The sequence below is a fragment of the Pteronotus mesoamericanus genome, unplaced genomic scaffold (assembly GCF_021234165.1).
Source record: "Pteronotus mesoamericanus isolate MK-2021 breed Mesoamerican mustached bat unplaced genomic scaffold, CSHL_Meso_final contig_317, whole genome shotgun sequence".
NCBI lineage: Eukaryota > Metazoa > Chordata > Mammalia > Chiroptera > Mormoopidae > Pteronotus > Pteronotus mesoamericanus.
In genome coordinates this window covers 4857818-4874469 of record NW_026555133.1, presented here as the reverse complement: position 1 = coordinate 4874469, position 16652 = coordinate 4857818, and the positions used below count along the sequence as shown (strand labels likewise).

The 16652-nt window shown below is 36.8% G+C and overlaps 1 protein-coding gene across 2 annotated transcripts in view; it reads right to left on the bottom strand.

The window, feature by feature from the left end:
• METTL16 (methyltransferase 16, RNA N6-adenosine) overlaps positions 1-16652 on the bottom strand; it is a 66038-nt gene that overhangs the window by 34335 nt on the left and 15051 nt on the right. For both annotated transcript variants that reach the window (XM_054575895.1, XM_054575894.1), the window contains 3 exons: positions 6584-6783; positions 2305-2445; positions 287-402 (listed from right to left, as the gene is read on the bottom strand). In XM_054575895.1, the coding sequence (XP_054431870.1) occupies positions 287-402; positions 2305-2445; positions 6584-6783 (457 nt within the window). The remainder of the gene's footprint in view (positions 1-286; positions 403-2304; positions 2446-6583; positions 6784-16652) is intronic.

The window sequence follows — 16652 nt, the reverse complement described above, 5'->3', positions numbered from 1 at the left end:
GCCAGGTCAAAGCCCACAGAAACCTGGAAAACCTGAGCCTCAGTTTTGATACTACTACGAACCCCTTGATCAAATCGTTCCTGAAGTCAAGACTACTGCTAGATTTCTCAGATACATAAGCCAATAAACGTCCTTTCTGGTTATGTCAATCTGAATTGGGTTTTCACGTGCCTGATTACAAAAGCAGCCACATATAGATTCAAAAACAAAAGCTGTTCTTTGCTCTTATTTTTGCAAAGTAAACTTAGATGAATATTCAATTGCTTTTAAGGAAAAGGTATTTTACCTTGGCTTCCAACTGATTGGCAAAAAAGGGAGGATTGCACATGCAAAAGTCATAGACTATCTCAGATTCTTCTTTAAGAGCATCCATCAGGAGTGTTTTCTGTGGTACTTTTACCACTAGGAGAAAAAATAGGAACTGTTAATTACTATAAAAGCTGTGATAGTTTTCAAATATGTCCACAAATTCTTTGACACTAGTCCCTTCAAGAGGTGGAGGCTGACTTCCCTCTCTTTAAGTATAGGCAGTATTCACTGACTCGCTTTTATTGAATAGAATATGATGGAACTGATAGGGTGTCACTTCAGAGGCTAGGCCGTAAAAAGTAATGTGGCTTCTTCTTTGTCCTATCTCGAATTACTTGCTCTAGAAGCCAGCTAACATGCTGTAAGGATGGTCAAGCAGCTCTGAGAAGAGATTCACATGACAATGAACTAAGGCTTCCTGGTAACAGCCATGTAAGTGAGCCATCTTGGAGGCAAGTCTTTTTAAAAGATTTTTACTTATTTATTTTTGGAGAGGGTAGAAGGGAGACAGAAAGAGAGGGAGAGAAACATCAATGTGAGAAATGTCCGTAAGTTGTCTCTCACATGCACCCTGACCAGGGACTGAACTTGCAACCTAGGCTTGTATGCTGACCAGGAATTGAAATTGCGACCTCTTGCTTTGCAGGATGACACTCAAACAACTGAGCCACACCAATCAGGGCGGAAGCAAGTCTTTACTCCTAGTCAATCCTTCAGATGATGGCAACCATGTGGAAAAACTCTGAACCAGAACCACACAGCTAGACCATGCCCAAATTCCTGATGCACTGAAACCATGAGTAATAAATGTCCATTGTTTAAGTCTGCTAGATTTTAGAGTACTTTGTAATACAGGAATGGGTAACTTAAAAAATACATTAATAATATCACTGTCTCCCATTACAATCCTATGTTTAACACTAGCAATAAAAGCCTATTTCTTCCATAAACTTTATGGAGTCTCTTTATAGGATCACTTTAATGAAAAGAAAAACAAAAACAAAAAACCCAGTCCTTTATGTATAACATAAGCACAAAAATAAAAAGTAACTAATTATTAAGGAAATTCAACTATTTGTAACACAGTTCCATGTACTGAAAAAATAATTTTTAAAAAGATGGTATAATTTAATTAGCAGTAGGGTTTTCTTTTAAAATCTTGATGAGTAGGTTACTTCATATACTATTGATCCTATTTGCAGTATATGAATAAATATTTATGTTCTATCAAGTCGTCACAACTACTGAATTAGTAAATACTGAACCATTGGCTCCGAGGAGAAATAAAGGTGGGTTAGGTAACTGCAATCCTCTGGTCCAGCATTTCCATCAACCAATTTTTATACATGCCTCTGTTTAAAGACACTTTATTTAACATACATTGTTGATTCATTAACACAACTCATGGTCAATGGCACTGTAACTCATGTCTGAACAAGGCTTATCTAACATATTTTCTTTGTAAGGCGTATCATGGTCTTCTCGTACTTAGGAACACCAGGTAGCACTTAAGCACTGTATTTAGGAGCCATTTTAAACAGCAAAATCACCAAGAAAAAGCACAGAAGTGCAAAAAAGTAGCACTAAACAGCCCATGGAAAGGACACTTGTTTACAGTATAAGAGCTGAAACAAGAAGGCAGAGCATCATCTTGTTCATCTGTAGCTGGGAACATGCATGCTGGGTGACTCAAGTTTTTTGCCACCCTGCACGTCTACGGATAACGACCAAAGTACCATGAGAATTAATTTTGGGATTAAAAAATGACCCCAAGTAGCCAAATTCACAAATATAGAATCCACAAATTATGAGGATCAACTGTATTTACTCTATTTCTTTCTGAATTAATTCTGATAACAAAAGAGCAAATCCAATTACAATGTACCAGATTTCTTCAATTACCAAAGTTTGCATATTAAAGCAAAAGATGTGTTAAATTAGAAAAATAGGTTAATAAAGAAAGCTTAAAAGGGATATTTATTCTGTAGAACTAACCTTTTATAAGATCAGATAAGTTATTCTGTTCCACATTTTTCTTTGCATAGTTGAAGCACATATCATCTACTTCTGTTGCAAGGAAATACCAGCCATTTAAGGTACTTCCAAGTAAAGGATAGATGCAGGATGCTCCAGTACCTAGTAAAATGAAAATTCAAATCACATTACACATACCTGAGGGAAAGGTGAGAATAACAAGCAAAAACACCATTCTTCTTGTTTTAGAATTCTTACAGCCTTGACAATTTAATTCACAAGCTGGTACCTAATTATGTACATACTGTGGCTACTGCGTTCTCTAGCTGTTTTATGTGTGTTAGTCCTGCCTCATAATTAGATTCAAATTTTCTTAAAAAGATTTTATTTATGTATTTTTAGAGAGGGGAAGAGGGAGGAAGAGAGGGAGAGAAACATCAATGTGTGGTTGCACCTCTCTGGGGACCTGGCCTACAACCCAGGTTCATGCTCTACACTGGGAATAGAACCAGCGACCCCCTGGTTTGCAGGCCAGCACTCAACCGACTTAGCCACACCAGCCAGGACAGATTCAAATTTCTTAGAGGATACAAATCTTGCTGATCCTTTTTGTGTGTTGCATATAAAACAAAGGGTGCATAACTGGCTGGTGATCAAGGAATACAGGACTAATTAACTGAAAATTGTCAAAACAATTTATTTTGATGTATAAAACATTTTAAATTTCACACAAAACTTGGTATTTTTAAAAGAAATCAATGCTAATTGTTAAAACACCACAGTACTCAATTAGATACTCCATTCCCCAAAAGTAGAAAAAATACGTAAGGTATAAAGTTTTTACAATAATGAATCACCCAATTCCACACATAATCTGTGAGTTGTTATTTGAAGGAAACCAGAATTTTAAAAACACTAAAGAGAAAATTCATCTTACATGTGGAGACATGGAAACACATTTGATCCAGATCCAAAACATCATGATATCACTGGCTTGTCCCACCAAAATTTCAAGGGAAACATTCAGAGGCAAATGCTCCAGGCAAAGATCACTCTTTGACAACCAGGGTTTCATCATAATTTGTATGTAGAGCCCCTAACCATGGACTGGATGGACTATATACTAACATCAAATATTGTTTCTACAACCACTGACTAATCTTGGCCAGTAAGACGTTAGAGAAGAAAAGCCAACGTTTCTCCCAAGGGCCTAAGTAGTTAACTCATACGAGCAACTCCAGGCCTGCTTTCCCCTGGTCACATCTTGGTGCAGAAGAGTGGAAGCTAGAGATACTCTTAACCCAGAGAAAACCCAAGCTCATCTTACTGCTTCTTCATTAAGGATTCTGAGTAGTCTAATAAAAGACAGGACAACTGATGGCCAGAACATTTAAGCTCTTTGACAGTCACAGTGATTGCTAAACATTCTATCATGTTTACATTCAGGCCCTGATGCTATTGAACAAACAACGCCGTGAGGATGTGTGACATGGTGAGGGAAAGGATGGTAAAGGGTACTCAAGCTCCTCGCAGAGGCCATAGTTACTTAGCTGCCTGCTAGCCATTCTGGTAAGCCACAGTCACTCAGAACAAGGAGTTTCAAGTAGTACTTTCATCTATGCAGAGACCAAAAAACAAGACAAAAAAAAAAATCCAGACCATATACCAGGCCCTTGATTCTCACATAACTGCTTCTCTCTTCATATTTCAATTTTATTTAAAAGCAATAAATAAATAAATAAATAAATTACACTTTTCTTCAGTTGCCTAATGATAAACACAGGTAAAAGGCCTGTCTTCTGCCAAAAAATTTAAATAGATAAATAAACAAACAAACCAAGTTTCTCAACTCTTTAGACCAAAAGACCTGCCCTCTAAAATTCGAATCCCCTCAGAAAGCTGAATGACATTTTTAAATGGAAAAAAAATTGTAATGATAAATAAAAATGGAAACTGTATAATCATAGAATTAGAGCAAACTGATGAGAGTCTAGGGGAAGACTTTATATAAAACCCTAATTAGAATGAATGTGATTTCAGCACCAGTGCCCTTATGAAGAGCTAAAATCCATTAACCTCCTATATCCCCAAGTGTTATTCTAGAAGGTTTAGGGCATAATTAAAATAAATTAGTACCAAATAGGCTCTCAAGCTTTTTAAGCTTAATATAACCCATCAAGCCAATCTTCTGCCATAAACATAAAAGGGCAAAAGCTTTTGTTAAACCCCAGTATTTTTATATAGTGCTTAGCTTATATGGGATGCTCATTATTTTTAAATGTTGAAAGAAAAAGAATCACATATTTATCAATATTAAACAAATTACTCATTGGATACCTACTATGTGCCAGAACCTTTGTTAGCCCTTGTTAGTAAACAAAAAAGTAAAAGGCTCTGCACTTTGCAATCTAGTGGTAGAGAAATCAACCAAATTAACAGAATGTGTAGTTAAAAACTAAAAAATAATGCCAAGGAAGAAACATGGTTTTCTAAAGTTCATAATCAAGGAACTTATCCTAAAAGGTCAGAGAATGCTTTCCTGATGAAATAAGGCTTGAGTTAAGAACTACTATAAACGACACTATTTAATAAGGTAAAAGTGGGAAGCCCCACATAAGAGGGAGCAACGTGTAAAAAGGCCTGGAGGTATGATGCCTTCACAGACGAACTAAAGAATGCAGAAGAAAAGGAAGAGTAGCACATAAAATGAGGCTTACAGAGGCCTAGAAAAGAGGACAGAAATCAGACAATGAAAATTTTCACAGGCCAAGTAAGGGTTTAGGTGTTTATCACAGAAGCAACAGGAAGTCATTAAAGTGGTAAGGATGTGATCAGATATGGGTTTATACATATTTTCTGAGGAATGGAATAGAGAGGCAACAGAGTCGATGAGAACAGAGTAGCTGAGAAGCTATTCTGTAGACCAAGAGAGATGATGGTGACTTGAACTGAGATGGTGGCAGTAAAGATGGAGAAAAGTAGGTAATTTAATACTTGAGAAAGAAAATCAACAGGGAATGATGATACACATTCTCAGTGAGGATAGGAAGAAGTAAATATCAAGGATAACAGGGTGGGATGTGGTGGATTCACTGAAATAAAAAATAAAGGAAGAGGACCAAGGTTCAAAAGAAAAATAAGAGCCTGGTCTTGGACATGGCAAAGTCTAAAATGTTTTTGAGATAATGAAGTTTATCATGTATACGTGACTAGGAAAGTAATCTCAGTTGGAGAAATATATAAATTTGTAGGTTATTTGCATGGAGGTGGAAAATAGTCATAAAAGTGGATGAAATTGGCTAGCGGTAAGGTGCTGAAAAAGAAAAGGGATGAAGACTGAGCTTTAAGGATTTGAACACCTAATGGCCAGATACAGGAAAGTGAGCCTGAAAAGGTAAGAAGAGAGACTACAAATGAAAGAGGAAAACCAGGAGTCTGGTGCCATGGAAGCCAATGGACGAGAGTGTATAAAGGAGAAAGGAGAGGTCAATAATGAATGCTGCTGAAAAGGTCATGTATGGCTGGGACTGAAAATGCATGCAAATGTCAAAGTTAAACATTTACTACTATCTAAAAATAGTGTTTGCAATTAACTGTACTATATTTAAAAATAAGAGTCACAAAGCTTTTAATTCATTAAAAAATTCATTTTTTTCATAAAGGACTGGTAAAGAGCACAGGGTTAAAAAAAAAACCCATCAAATAAAAATATCAACTATGACAAACATATAGCACATTTATAAATATAAAACATACGCTGGGTTTCTTTCTTTCTGTATATCCACTTACTCTCCTAATAAATTAAGTTAGACAGTCTTCTCCATTGTAGAAGTTTACAATTATGAGAACATACTACTTTTACTCAATGACTTTTCTTCACTCTTTAAAACCCTTTACAAATAATCATCCAAGAGATTCCTGAAAGCATTCAGGCCTACATGATCTTTTATCATATGTCCATCACCACAAAAATCACAATTTGGAGACTACATTACTAATACTAGATAATTCAGAGTAAAAATAATACCCAATATACACAGATATCAACATGGTAATCTGAAGAGCTAAGAAAACAAGAACCTCACTTTCATTTTCCCCCTCTTACCCATTTGCTCTCTATTTGGTGCTGACAACACCTTCTCAAGAGAAATCAATGGCAGAAAAGCCCACTTGTAGTAAATAAAAGCAGTAGTACCTATAGCCAGATTATTTCACAAATACCCAGAAAGGTTTACAAAGAATTTGACCTTGGAAAGTTTATTAAACTTACATTTAGTAAAAAGAATTTAAAACCACATACCTATGTCAATTCCCCTTCGGAGAGTACTTTTATCAGAGGCCTGATGACCAATCAGATCTTCTACCCAATGAATATAGTTGAGTCGCAAGGGAACTGTGGGAATTAGTCTCTCCAATGGAATATCAATAGAAAGTCCAAAATCTTCTTTCAGGAGGGTACAAGTCAGAGCTCTGACTGCCCCAGGGTCTTTAAAATTAAGACTGCAGGGTGGAGAAAAAGAAAAAAAACTGACCAATAAGATTTGCTATGCTGTACAAGCTCTGTGGCAGACAGGCAATACCAAACACCTATTTGAATTTCCTAATTGATGACATACAAATAGTGGTGTAGAGTATTCAGTACAGTGGCATCCACACAAGGGTATTTAACACACTCTCAGGGTACAAACAGTATATAAATTACCACGAAAAACACTGCATTTTCATTCATGAAAGAGAGAGGACAAGAGTGTCTCTATTCCATTCCCATCTGACTGACTCCTTTCCTAGCTATGAGACTTAGGACAGGTTGAACATCATTTCCTCAGCTGCAAAATGGGGATAACAGTACCTATATCATAGTGCTTCTTCTGAGGGATAGTCTGTGAAAAGTACTTACCATAATGCTCAGTACATAGTAACTTTTAGAAATGCTGGCCATTTTTACTACTATCAATTAACATGATTTGACATTAGCATTCTTAGAAAATTAAAAATAGAAGCAGAAAAAATGTTTAACAATGAAAATATGATAAATATAATATTATAAACATCAAATTTAAAATGTGATTTTTAGCAGCTTTACTGAGGTGTAACTTACATACTATGAAATTCACCTACAGTAAACAATTAGTAGTGTTTAGTATATTCAGAGTTGTGCGACCATCACCACAATCCAATTTTAGAACACGTCCATCAACCCAAAAGAAACCCTATGCCTATGTGCAAGTCATTCCTTGTTCCTATTCTCAGCTCTAGGCAACCACTGAAGTACTTTGTATCCATAGATCTGCCTTTTGTTGACACTTCATATAAATGAAATCACACAATACATGTTCTTTTTCCTGGATTTCTTCACTTAGCAGTGATTTTCAACTTTTTTCATTTCATGACATACATAAACTAATTACAAAAATTCTGCAGCATTCCAAAAATATAGGGTTGGCCAAAAATTTCATTTAGTTTTTTCCCCACAATGGCTTTAGTAGCACTTAGTTGTCTTTAACTTCAAAACAATTTTGTAAGATTGTATTCTGACAGCAGTCATGTGAGCATGCACTTTTTAAAAAGCTTATCAAAATTTTTCTGCAACCATTTTAGTATTGAAGATAGGAGAAAATATGCAACATATTCGCATATCAGGCTTTATTATTTCAAGAAAGGTAAAAATGCAACTGAAATACAAGAGATTTTTGCAGTATACTGAAAAGGTAGTGCGACTGATTAAATGTGCCAAAGTGGTTTGCAAAGTTTCTTGGTACTGATGACATTTTGGCCAAATAATTCTTTGTTGTGGGACTGCCTTTTGGTTTTTTTAATACATATTTTATTAATGCCATTACAGTTGTGCCATCTTTTCTTCCCTTTATTTCCCTCCACCCTGCACTGGCCTGCCCCCTAGTGGTCCCCTTCACCTTAGTTCATGTCCATGGGTTGTACATGTAAATTCTTTGGCTTCTCCATTTCCTATACTATTCTTAATCCCGCCCCCCTTTTTTGTACCTATTATTTATGCTGCTTATTCCCTGTACCTTTCCACCCATTCTTCCCCCTCCCCCTCCAATCTCCATTTTCGTGATTCTTTTCCTGTTTTAGTTGTTTGCTTAGTTTGTTTTTGTTTTAGGTTCAGTTGTTGATAATTGTGAGGTTGTCATTTTACTGTTCATAATTTTTTATCTTCTTTTTCTTAGGTAAGTCCCTTTGACATTTCGTATGAAAGGAGCTTGGTGATGGTAAACTCCTTGAACTTGACCTTCTCTGGGAAGCACTTTATCGACCCTTCCATTCTAAATGATAGCTTTGCTGGATAGAGTAATCTTGGATATAGCCCCTTGCTTTTCATGACTTTGAATACTTCTTGCCAGCCCCATCTTCCCTGCAAGGTTTCTTGTGAGAAATCAGCTGGTAGTCTTGTGGGCACTCCTTTGTAAATAACTGTCTCCTTTCCTCTTGTTTCTTTTAAGATTCTCTCCTTGTCTTTAATTTTGGGTAATGTAATTATGATGTGCCTTGGTGGGTGCTTCCGTGGGTCCAACTTCTTTGGGACTCTCTGAGCTTCCTGGATCTCCTGGAAGCCTTGTGTCCTTTGCCAGATTGGGGAAGTTCTCCTTCATTATTTTTCAAGTACGTTTTCAGTTTCTTGATCTTCCTCTTCTCCTTCTGGCATACCTATGATTCGGATGTGGAACGTTTCGCCCAGGGGTTCCTAAGCCTCTGCTCATTTTTTTGAATTCTTGTTTCTTCACTCTGTTCTGGTTGAATGTTCATCTCTTCCCTTCTGCTCTCAATTGTTGATCTGCGTCCCGGTTTCCTTCCCTTTCCTGTTGATTCCCTTTATATTTTTCTTTATTTCACTTTGCATAGCCTTCACTTTTCCTCCATTTTGCAACCATACTCAACCACTTCTGTGAGCGTCCTGATTACCAGTGTTTTGAACTGTGTATCCGATAGGTTGGCTATCTGTTCACAGGCTAGTTCTGTTTTTGGAGCTTTGGTTTGTTCTTTCTTTTGCGCCGCATTTCTTTGTCTCAAGCATGTGTGTTAAGTTGGGAGGGGCGGAGCCTTAGGTATTTGCCAGGGTGGGGCAACCCAGGCTGTTGCCTTGTGACACTGTATGAGGGGAGAGGTCTGAGAGGGAACAATGCTGCTTGCTCAGCCCTTGGCCTGCTTTCTGTCACTTCCCCCGCTACCACAAGCAAATTGGGCCCTTCTGGTGCTGATTCCTGGGTGAGTGGGTTTGTGTATGTTCTAGGACCGTGTGGGTCCCTCCAACAAACTCTCTTGTTAGGCTGGGAATTACTCCTGCCGCTGCAACTCCCACAGATTTTTACAGCCAGAGGTTTTGGGGCCTTCTTTTCCCATGCTGGAACCCTGCACTGCATGATCTGTTTTGCTCTCCGGCTGTTCCTCCAGTTTATCCACACACAAATATGGGAACACCTGGTCTTCCAGCTCCCGCCTCGCCCGCCTGGTCCGCCAGCCAGCGTCTTGCCATGAATCCTCTCCACCCCAGCTGCAGTCTCCACCCCTCCTACCAGTCAAGATGACTGTTTCTTCTCTAATTCCTTGGTTGTCAGGCTTCCATACAGTTCAATTTTCTGGCAGTTCTGGTTATTTCTTCTTTTTAAATTTGTTGTTGTTCTCTGGTTGTGCAAGGAGGCAAGTGTATCTACCTACACTTCCATCTTGTCCCAAAGTCGCTGTGGACTGTCTTATGCACTGGAAGATGTTTAGCAGCACCCCTGGCCCTCTATCCACTAGAAGCCAATAGTGGGAGACAGCCAAAATATTCAAAATATCCAAACTAATAAAGTTATTGGTGAAAAGTAAACACGTGTCCTTTGTTTTATGGGAAAAACTAAAAAGACTGTTTGGTGAACCCAGTATTATATTTTTTGCCAATCCTGACAGAAAAAAAGTTGTAATTTTGATTCATTCACACCAGATGGCTAATGTTGTGTTGGCTGTTGTCATTTTTTGACTTAACAATCTAAGGAAATAGAGGTCTGTGCCCCTGCCTAGATAGTCAGGTATTGCACATTTTAAAGATTCTTGCAGGACACCAGTGTGCCAGCTGCAGCAAACCTGTTGAAAATTGCTGATTTAGCACAATGTTTAGAGATTCATATATGGTGTAGTATGTGGCAGTACTTTCTTCCTTTTTATGAGCAAGTAATATTCCATTGTATGGATAGCCACACTGCAGTCTATTTTATTACACAAATAACCACATTTGTGGGTTTTTTTATCCATATACCATTTGATGGACATTTGGATTGTTCCTACTTTTTGGCTATCATTAACAATGCTGCTATAAATATTCACATTCAAGTCTTCATATGAATGTGTTCATTTCTCTTGGGTAAATACCTAGGAATGGATCATATAATAAATTTAACTTTTTAAGAAACTTGTACCAATTTAACTATTTTCATGTCAAAATGCTGCTAAAGTGAAAACCTTAAAAAAGAAAACCAACAGATCTTACTTATAAATAGGACAGTGAAAAGACAACAGAAATAGTCATAGGGATATAAAGTACAGCACAGAATATAGTCAATAATATTGTAATAACTATGTAATAACAGTTCCAGGTGGGTACTGGAAATTCAGGGGAGTGGGAACACTTTGTAAAGTATATGACCGTCTAACACTATGCTGCATACCTGAAACTAATACAAAGTCATATTGAATGTAAAGTGTAATTGAAAATAAAAAAGAACTGACCCATCTTCTTTTCCATTCTTATTCATCAAATGACCAATATCATTTTGAAAAACTCAATGTCCCAATGCTTGAGTGCAAAGATAGAAGAATGCTCTATCCACTAGGTTACCATGGAAACTTTAGACAGGTACCATGGACCCAAGCACCTCCAACACCCGCAGCAAAAATGTCCTAGTATAGGAGTTCAGAAATGTATTGTAGAATCTGATCTTGGTTCTACAATCAAACCAGCCATGAACTTAAAGACAATTCAAGTGTTAGGCATCAGTATCTCCATCTGTAAAATTAAGGGATTGGACACAATAATCTAAGGGTCTTTCCAGGTAAAATTTTATGGCTTTATAAAGAACACTGTGAACTAGTGTACTAAAGTAGTCATTTAAATAGTTATAGAGCGAATTATAGAGACATGAAACAATAGAGTTATTGAAGACAGATATAGTAACCAAACAATAGTAAACATTTCAATAATTCTCCACTTGCAGCCCATAAAAATTCTTTATTCTTCTGCTACATGATATAAGCATACAGTAACACTACTGAATATATATTAAGAATATACAGTTGTTGTCAGATGACATGCCCTAATCTTTAAAAAAACTACCTATAAAAACACAACTTTAATAATAAAAGAACTTGTGAAAAGAGTAATGATAGGCAGGATTAGATTTCAGGAATATATATTTGCTTATTGCATATACAAAAATTGTACTCTATACTTGAATATAACTATTTCTTGTGATCTTTAAAAATGCTGTAGGGTACTAACTTACAGGGGAAAAAATGGAAGAATTAAGAGCAAAACTTTAATAATAATCTACAGCAAAGAGAAAGAAAATGGCCACAGAGAAATCGAAAGAGATACAGTAAAAGCCTAGAAGCAATGGCACTCTCATAGTAATGAGCATAACTAGGATTCCAGAATTTTGTTGCCAATACCACTCCCCACTAAAAGGAATCGGGATTCCTTAGATGAATGGCTGATCTAAGTTTGGAGTAATCAAAGTACAAAATTAGTGTGGAATATTTTGTTGTATCAGAGAACAGAACATGCTCAAAGAAAGATGAGGACTAGTCAAAAGGACACAGGCCAGCTTGAAAGGGCTTCTGTTAGCCAAATCTGGAACAACCTGAATGAAGAATGCTAGCAAGGGATTAGAGACCATAGATTAAAAGAAGTCTTTGAGCCCTGGCTGGTGTGTCTCAGTGGATTGAGTGTCATCCCACAAACCGAAAGGTTGCCGGTTCAATTCCCAGTCCAGCCACATGCCTGGGTTGTGGGCCAGGTCCCCACTTGGAGGCGTGGAAGAGGCAACTGACAGATGTTTCTCTCCCTCTCTTACTCTCTCTCTAAAAATAAATAAATAAAATCTTAAAATAAATAAAAGGGTGTATTTATACTATGCAAACCCTACCTCCAAATAAAATGGAAATGAACAAGATGTTTTTAAAAATTAGAGAAAAATATAATATGGGAAAGGGAGATAATAGAGACTCCTCATACACATAACTGGTGTTGTAGAATAAGAGAATCAAAGGAGCAGAACAAAGAGATACTCTAGGATATGGTTCAAGATAATTTTCCAAAAACAAAAGACTCACTATGTCCCAAGAAAAACTAATACAGAATTAGCAACACAAACACATACCTAAAAAGTTACTAGGCTTCAAGGATTAAGAGAAAAAAATCCTTTAGACATATAAGGCAAAAAGGTTAAATCACTTGTTGAGGGGGGTGGGGTAGGCAGCAAGGTAAAGAAAGCTGGCCTCAGATGTCCAACAGGTACAAAGATAAAAGAAGAGTGACTCTGATGTTCTTTGGTGATAAAAGGATGTTACTCAACAATTTTATACTCAGCCAAATAATACTTCAATCACAATGACAGCAGATAAACATTTTTGAGCGTATAAGAACTCAAGGAACAAAACAGTTCTCATGATCTCTTTGTGAAAGAATTCCCAGTGGAAAAAGTTCAACCAATAGAGATAGAAATGAAAAAACCATGGCACAAGGACTAGCAGTAAGCACTGAAACTATTTTAACCAGAGAGCTAAGATTAAAACACCTGTGAACAGTAGCTACAAAATACAATGTAAATGTTTGTAAGCTATGATAATGTACCCATAATTAAAATTCAGGAAGGGGAATGGGAAAAGAAGAGGTATTTATTACATTATTTCCTCAGCTTTTATTCAAGGGGTCAAAAGATTTCTTCTGGAGTTGACAAAAGTAGCAGAGATAAAAGCTGACATGTAAGATTATAAATACTACAAAAATTAAGAGAATTAATATAATCAGATAAAATCATGTGACAAAGAAAAAGGAGGTGAGCCTTAACTGGTATGGCTCTGTTGGCTGGGTGTTGTCCCGCAGAGTGAAGGGTCGCGGGTTCAATTTCAGTCAGGGCACATGCCTGGGTTGCAGGTTTTGTCTCTGATCAGGGCATACCAAGAGGCAACCGACTGATGTTTCCCTCCCTCCCTTCCCCTCTCCCTAAAAATAAATAAATGAAAGAAAGGGAGGTGAAAACTGGATCTTACAGTGTAAAGAAAAAAAAGAAGCAATAAAAACAGAGCGCAACATAAAACAAATGTGAATACATATAAATAGGAAATTCATATTATAAGACTCAAATAGATTATAAAGCCAAAACCAACTCTGTTAAACTATGCTGTAAACAAAAGCTATGCCCAAACCAAAATCCTAAGATTGAAGCTTAAGCAACAGTATTCCAGTTAACTGTAAATAAAAAAGAATCAGCAGTCATGAATCTTACAACAGATAACCTTACATTTTGAGGGGGAAAAAAGGATTAAATGAGATGGAAATAAAACCTGTGCAGAACAGTCAAATATACAAAATGCTGGAGCAAAATCAGGAGGATAATAACTGCAAAAGTGAGGTTACACGTAGGTGGGAATTGGTAACCTTTTAAACACTATTTCTATAAAACAGTAAGTTTATTATATAAATATGTGCTAGCAATAAAAAATCTCATTAAAATATATAGTCTATTTAAAGGCGTATTAAGTCTACCCCTAGACATCAGAAGTACAGATATGTTAATTTCGTTATTTGTGTGGACTGATAGAGTTAATCCACGGGCAAGCAACCAGGAACTTATTTCTGCTTCACTCAATCGGAGCAATTGACTCAATCAATTTTTACATTAAAAAAACAAACAAAACAAAACCTCGCACTACCTTTGTATTTCTTCCTCATTCAAGACTAGTACAAACTCAGGTTCAACAGGTAAATAATGAAGCAATAAAAAGGTGTTAAATACGAGAATATTGTATTTTTATTCCTATGAAAGCAATCAAACATGTAAAAAAGACGAGCCAACTCCATTTCTTCAATGGCAGAGCAATGAGTCAATTTTTAACACATGGAAAGTTCACATCTGAGTACCATACTGTGGCATTCAAGTAAATTCACACTCTTTATTCTATAATAGTAGCTCAGTCTATTTCTAAACTTCATTGCTAAACATACAAAAGAAATATATCCCAATGTAATGTCTATGTTCAAAGCCTTAAAATCTGAAATGTAAAATTTCAGAATTTTTGTATTGAAGAAACTTAACCTACATCCATTATAAAATAACCTTGAACAGCATTACTTAAGAGCAGCATAATTGACTTAATTACTGCCTTACGACTTCTGAATGTAATTTTGTATTGGCATTTATATAAAACTGTGAAAATTAGGAATTGCAAACTCAAATATGTACAAGGTGCTACTCAAAATGCCAGTCCCTGACAAGATAGGGAGCCTTGTGCTAGAATGTAAATCAATACACTAAAGAAAGTCATGAAACCAATGAAATGTCTGCTGAACTAAGTGTGTGGTACACGGTCCTTTATCACTGGATAGTAACAAAGAGATTGCAGCCAAGCAGCCAGTTCAATGACCACACTTTTAGTAGTGCTATGTCAAAAGACACCAGAGGACACAAATAACCATTTCAAAGGGTATGGCCAACACTCAGCTCTAGGTTATTAATGTGAAGTGGGTTTGCAGCCCAGTTCTGCCAAATCTCTTTTCAAATGAACCAGCAACCCATAATTTTATATGAAATTTCCCTGATTCTTAAAATCCTTGTGGGCAATAAATAACTGTAAGCCTTATACAATGCATAGGCTTATAGACTGTACTCTCTAAGTAAGGGAATTAATAAGTTGGGGTATTTGGCTACTTTTAAAGGTGAAGTATAAAAATATTTCACTCTCTTTAAGCATCATTTTACAACTGAGTTGTATGGAATAGGTTAGAATTTTTAAGAAGTTGTGATAGTTGGCATTCATTCCTTTATTCACTCAATAAATATTTATTATGTGTCAACTATGTGCCAGCCATTGTGCAAAATGCTGGAGATATTGCAGTAAGCAAAAACAGATATGATCTCCCCTTTATGCAGCAGAGGGTCTGGAAGAGGATAAGTAATAATCCAAAAATCACTCAAATACATGTAAAATTGTCACTGTGAAGAATGCTGTAAAAGGTAGGTACAAGGTGCTATGAAACCTGCATAGTAAGTGGAACTGTCTTAGGAAGGTCAGAGGCAGCCTCCGTGAGGAGGTAAATGAGCTAAGAAATGAGAGTAGAATAACAATTAACTATGGAAAAACTAGGAAAAGGAAACTTGCATGGCATCCTAGGTCCCAGATAAAGAGAAGAGCAGGTACAAAGACCCTGAAACAGGAGAGAATTTATGGGGAATTCCAGGTACTGAGAGGGCCACTGTGTCTAAAATGCAGAAGGCAAGGTAAGCATACATAGTTCAAGATGAGGCTGGAGAGAAAGATGGGCCAGATTATGTAGAGCCTAATAATTAGGGTAACTATAAATTTATCCTCTAATCCAGGACTCTATTGAAAATCAAAGTAAAAGCTGTTATAATCACACTATAAAATTATAATCTATTTTAAACATTTAGGTTTGGAATAAAATAAAGCCAGACCAGCAGGCCAGCATGGAAGCATAGACGCCAACTAGAAAACGATTGGTATATTTGAGTTTAGAGGCCGGGTAAAAGTGGCAGTGGCAAAAATAGAAAAGAAAAATGAAAGGAATTAAGAGAGATGATATTCAGAAGGAAAAATTTACAAGATTTGGTGATGGATTGATGTGTGAAGTATAGGAGGATATATCTTCTGAGTCTGGATTATTCAGCAGGATGGGCAGTGCCATTCACTAAAAGTGGGAACTCTGGCAGAGACCCATTTTTGAGGAGCAGTATCATAAATTTGAGCTGTATCTGAGAGATCCTAGTGGAGATACTGAGTAAGCAGTGATCTCTAGGTACAGAGCTCAGAAAACTGGTCTGCAGAAACAAATGTCTAAGTGATTTGCAAACAAACAAGTGAGGCCCTGGCAAGGAGGGCGCTTAAGGAGAAAATACAAAGTGAAAAGTGCTTAACACTAAGCCTTGAAGAATCTTTTAATGGTTGAAGATACAATCACTACAGAGAAATCTACACAGGGAGACAGAAAGGGTAGAAGAAAGAAAACCAGAAAACGTGGTGTGGTGCCAAGGAAGCCAAGACAAGAGGGTGTCCATGAAGAAGATCACTGTGAGGAGAGTGACCTGCTTCTCAGGAGTCAACTGAGAACTGAAACTGAGTGACAAGGTCACTGGCAA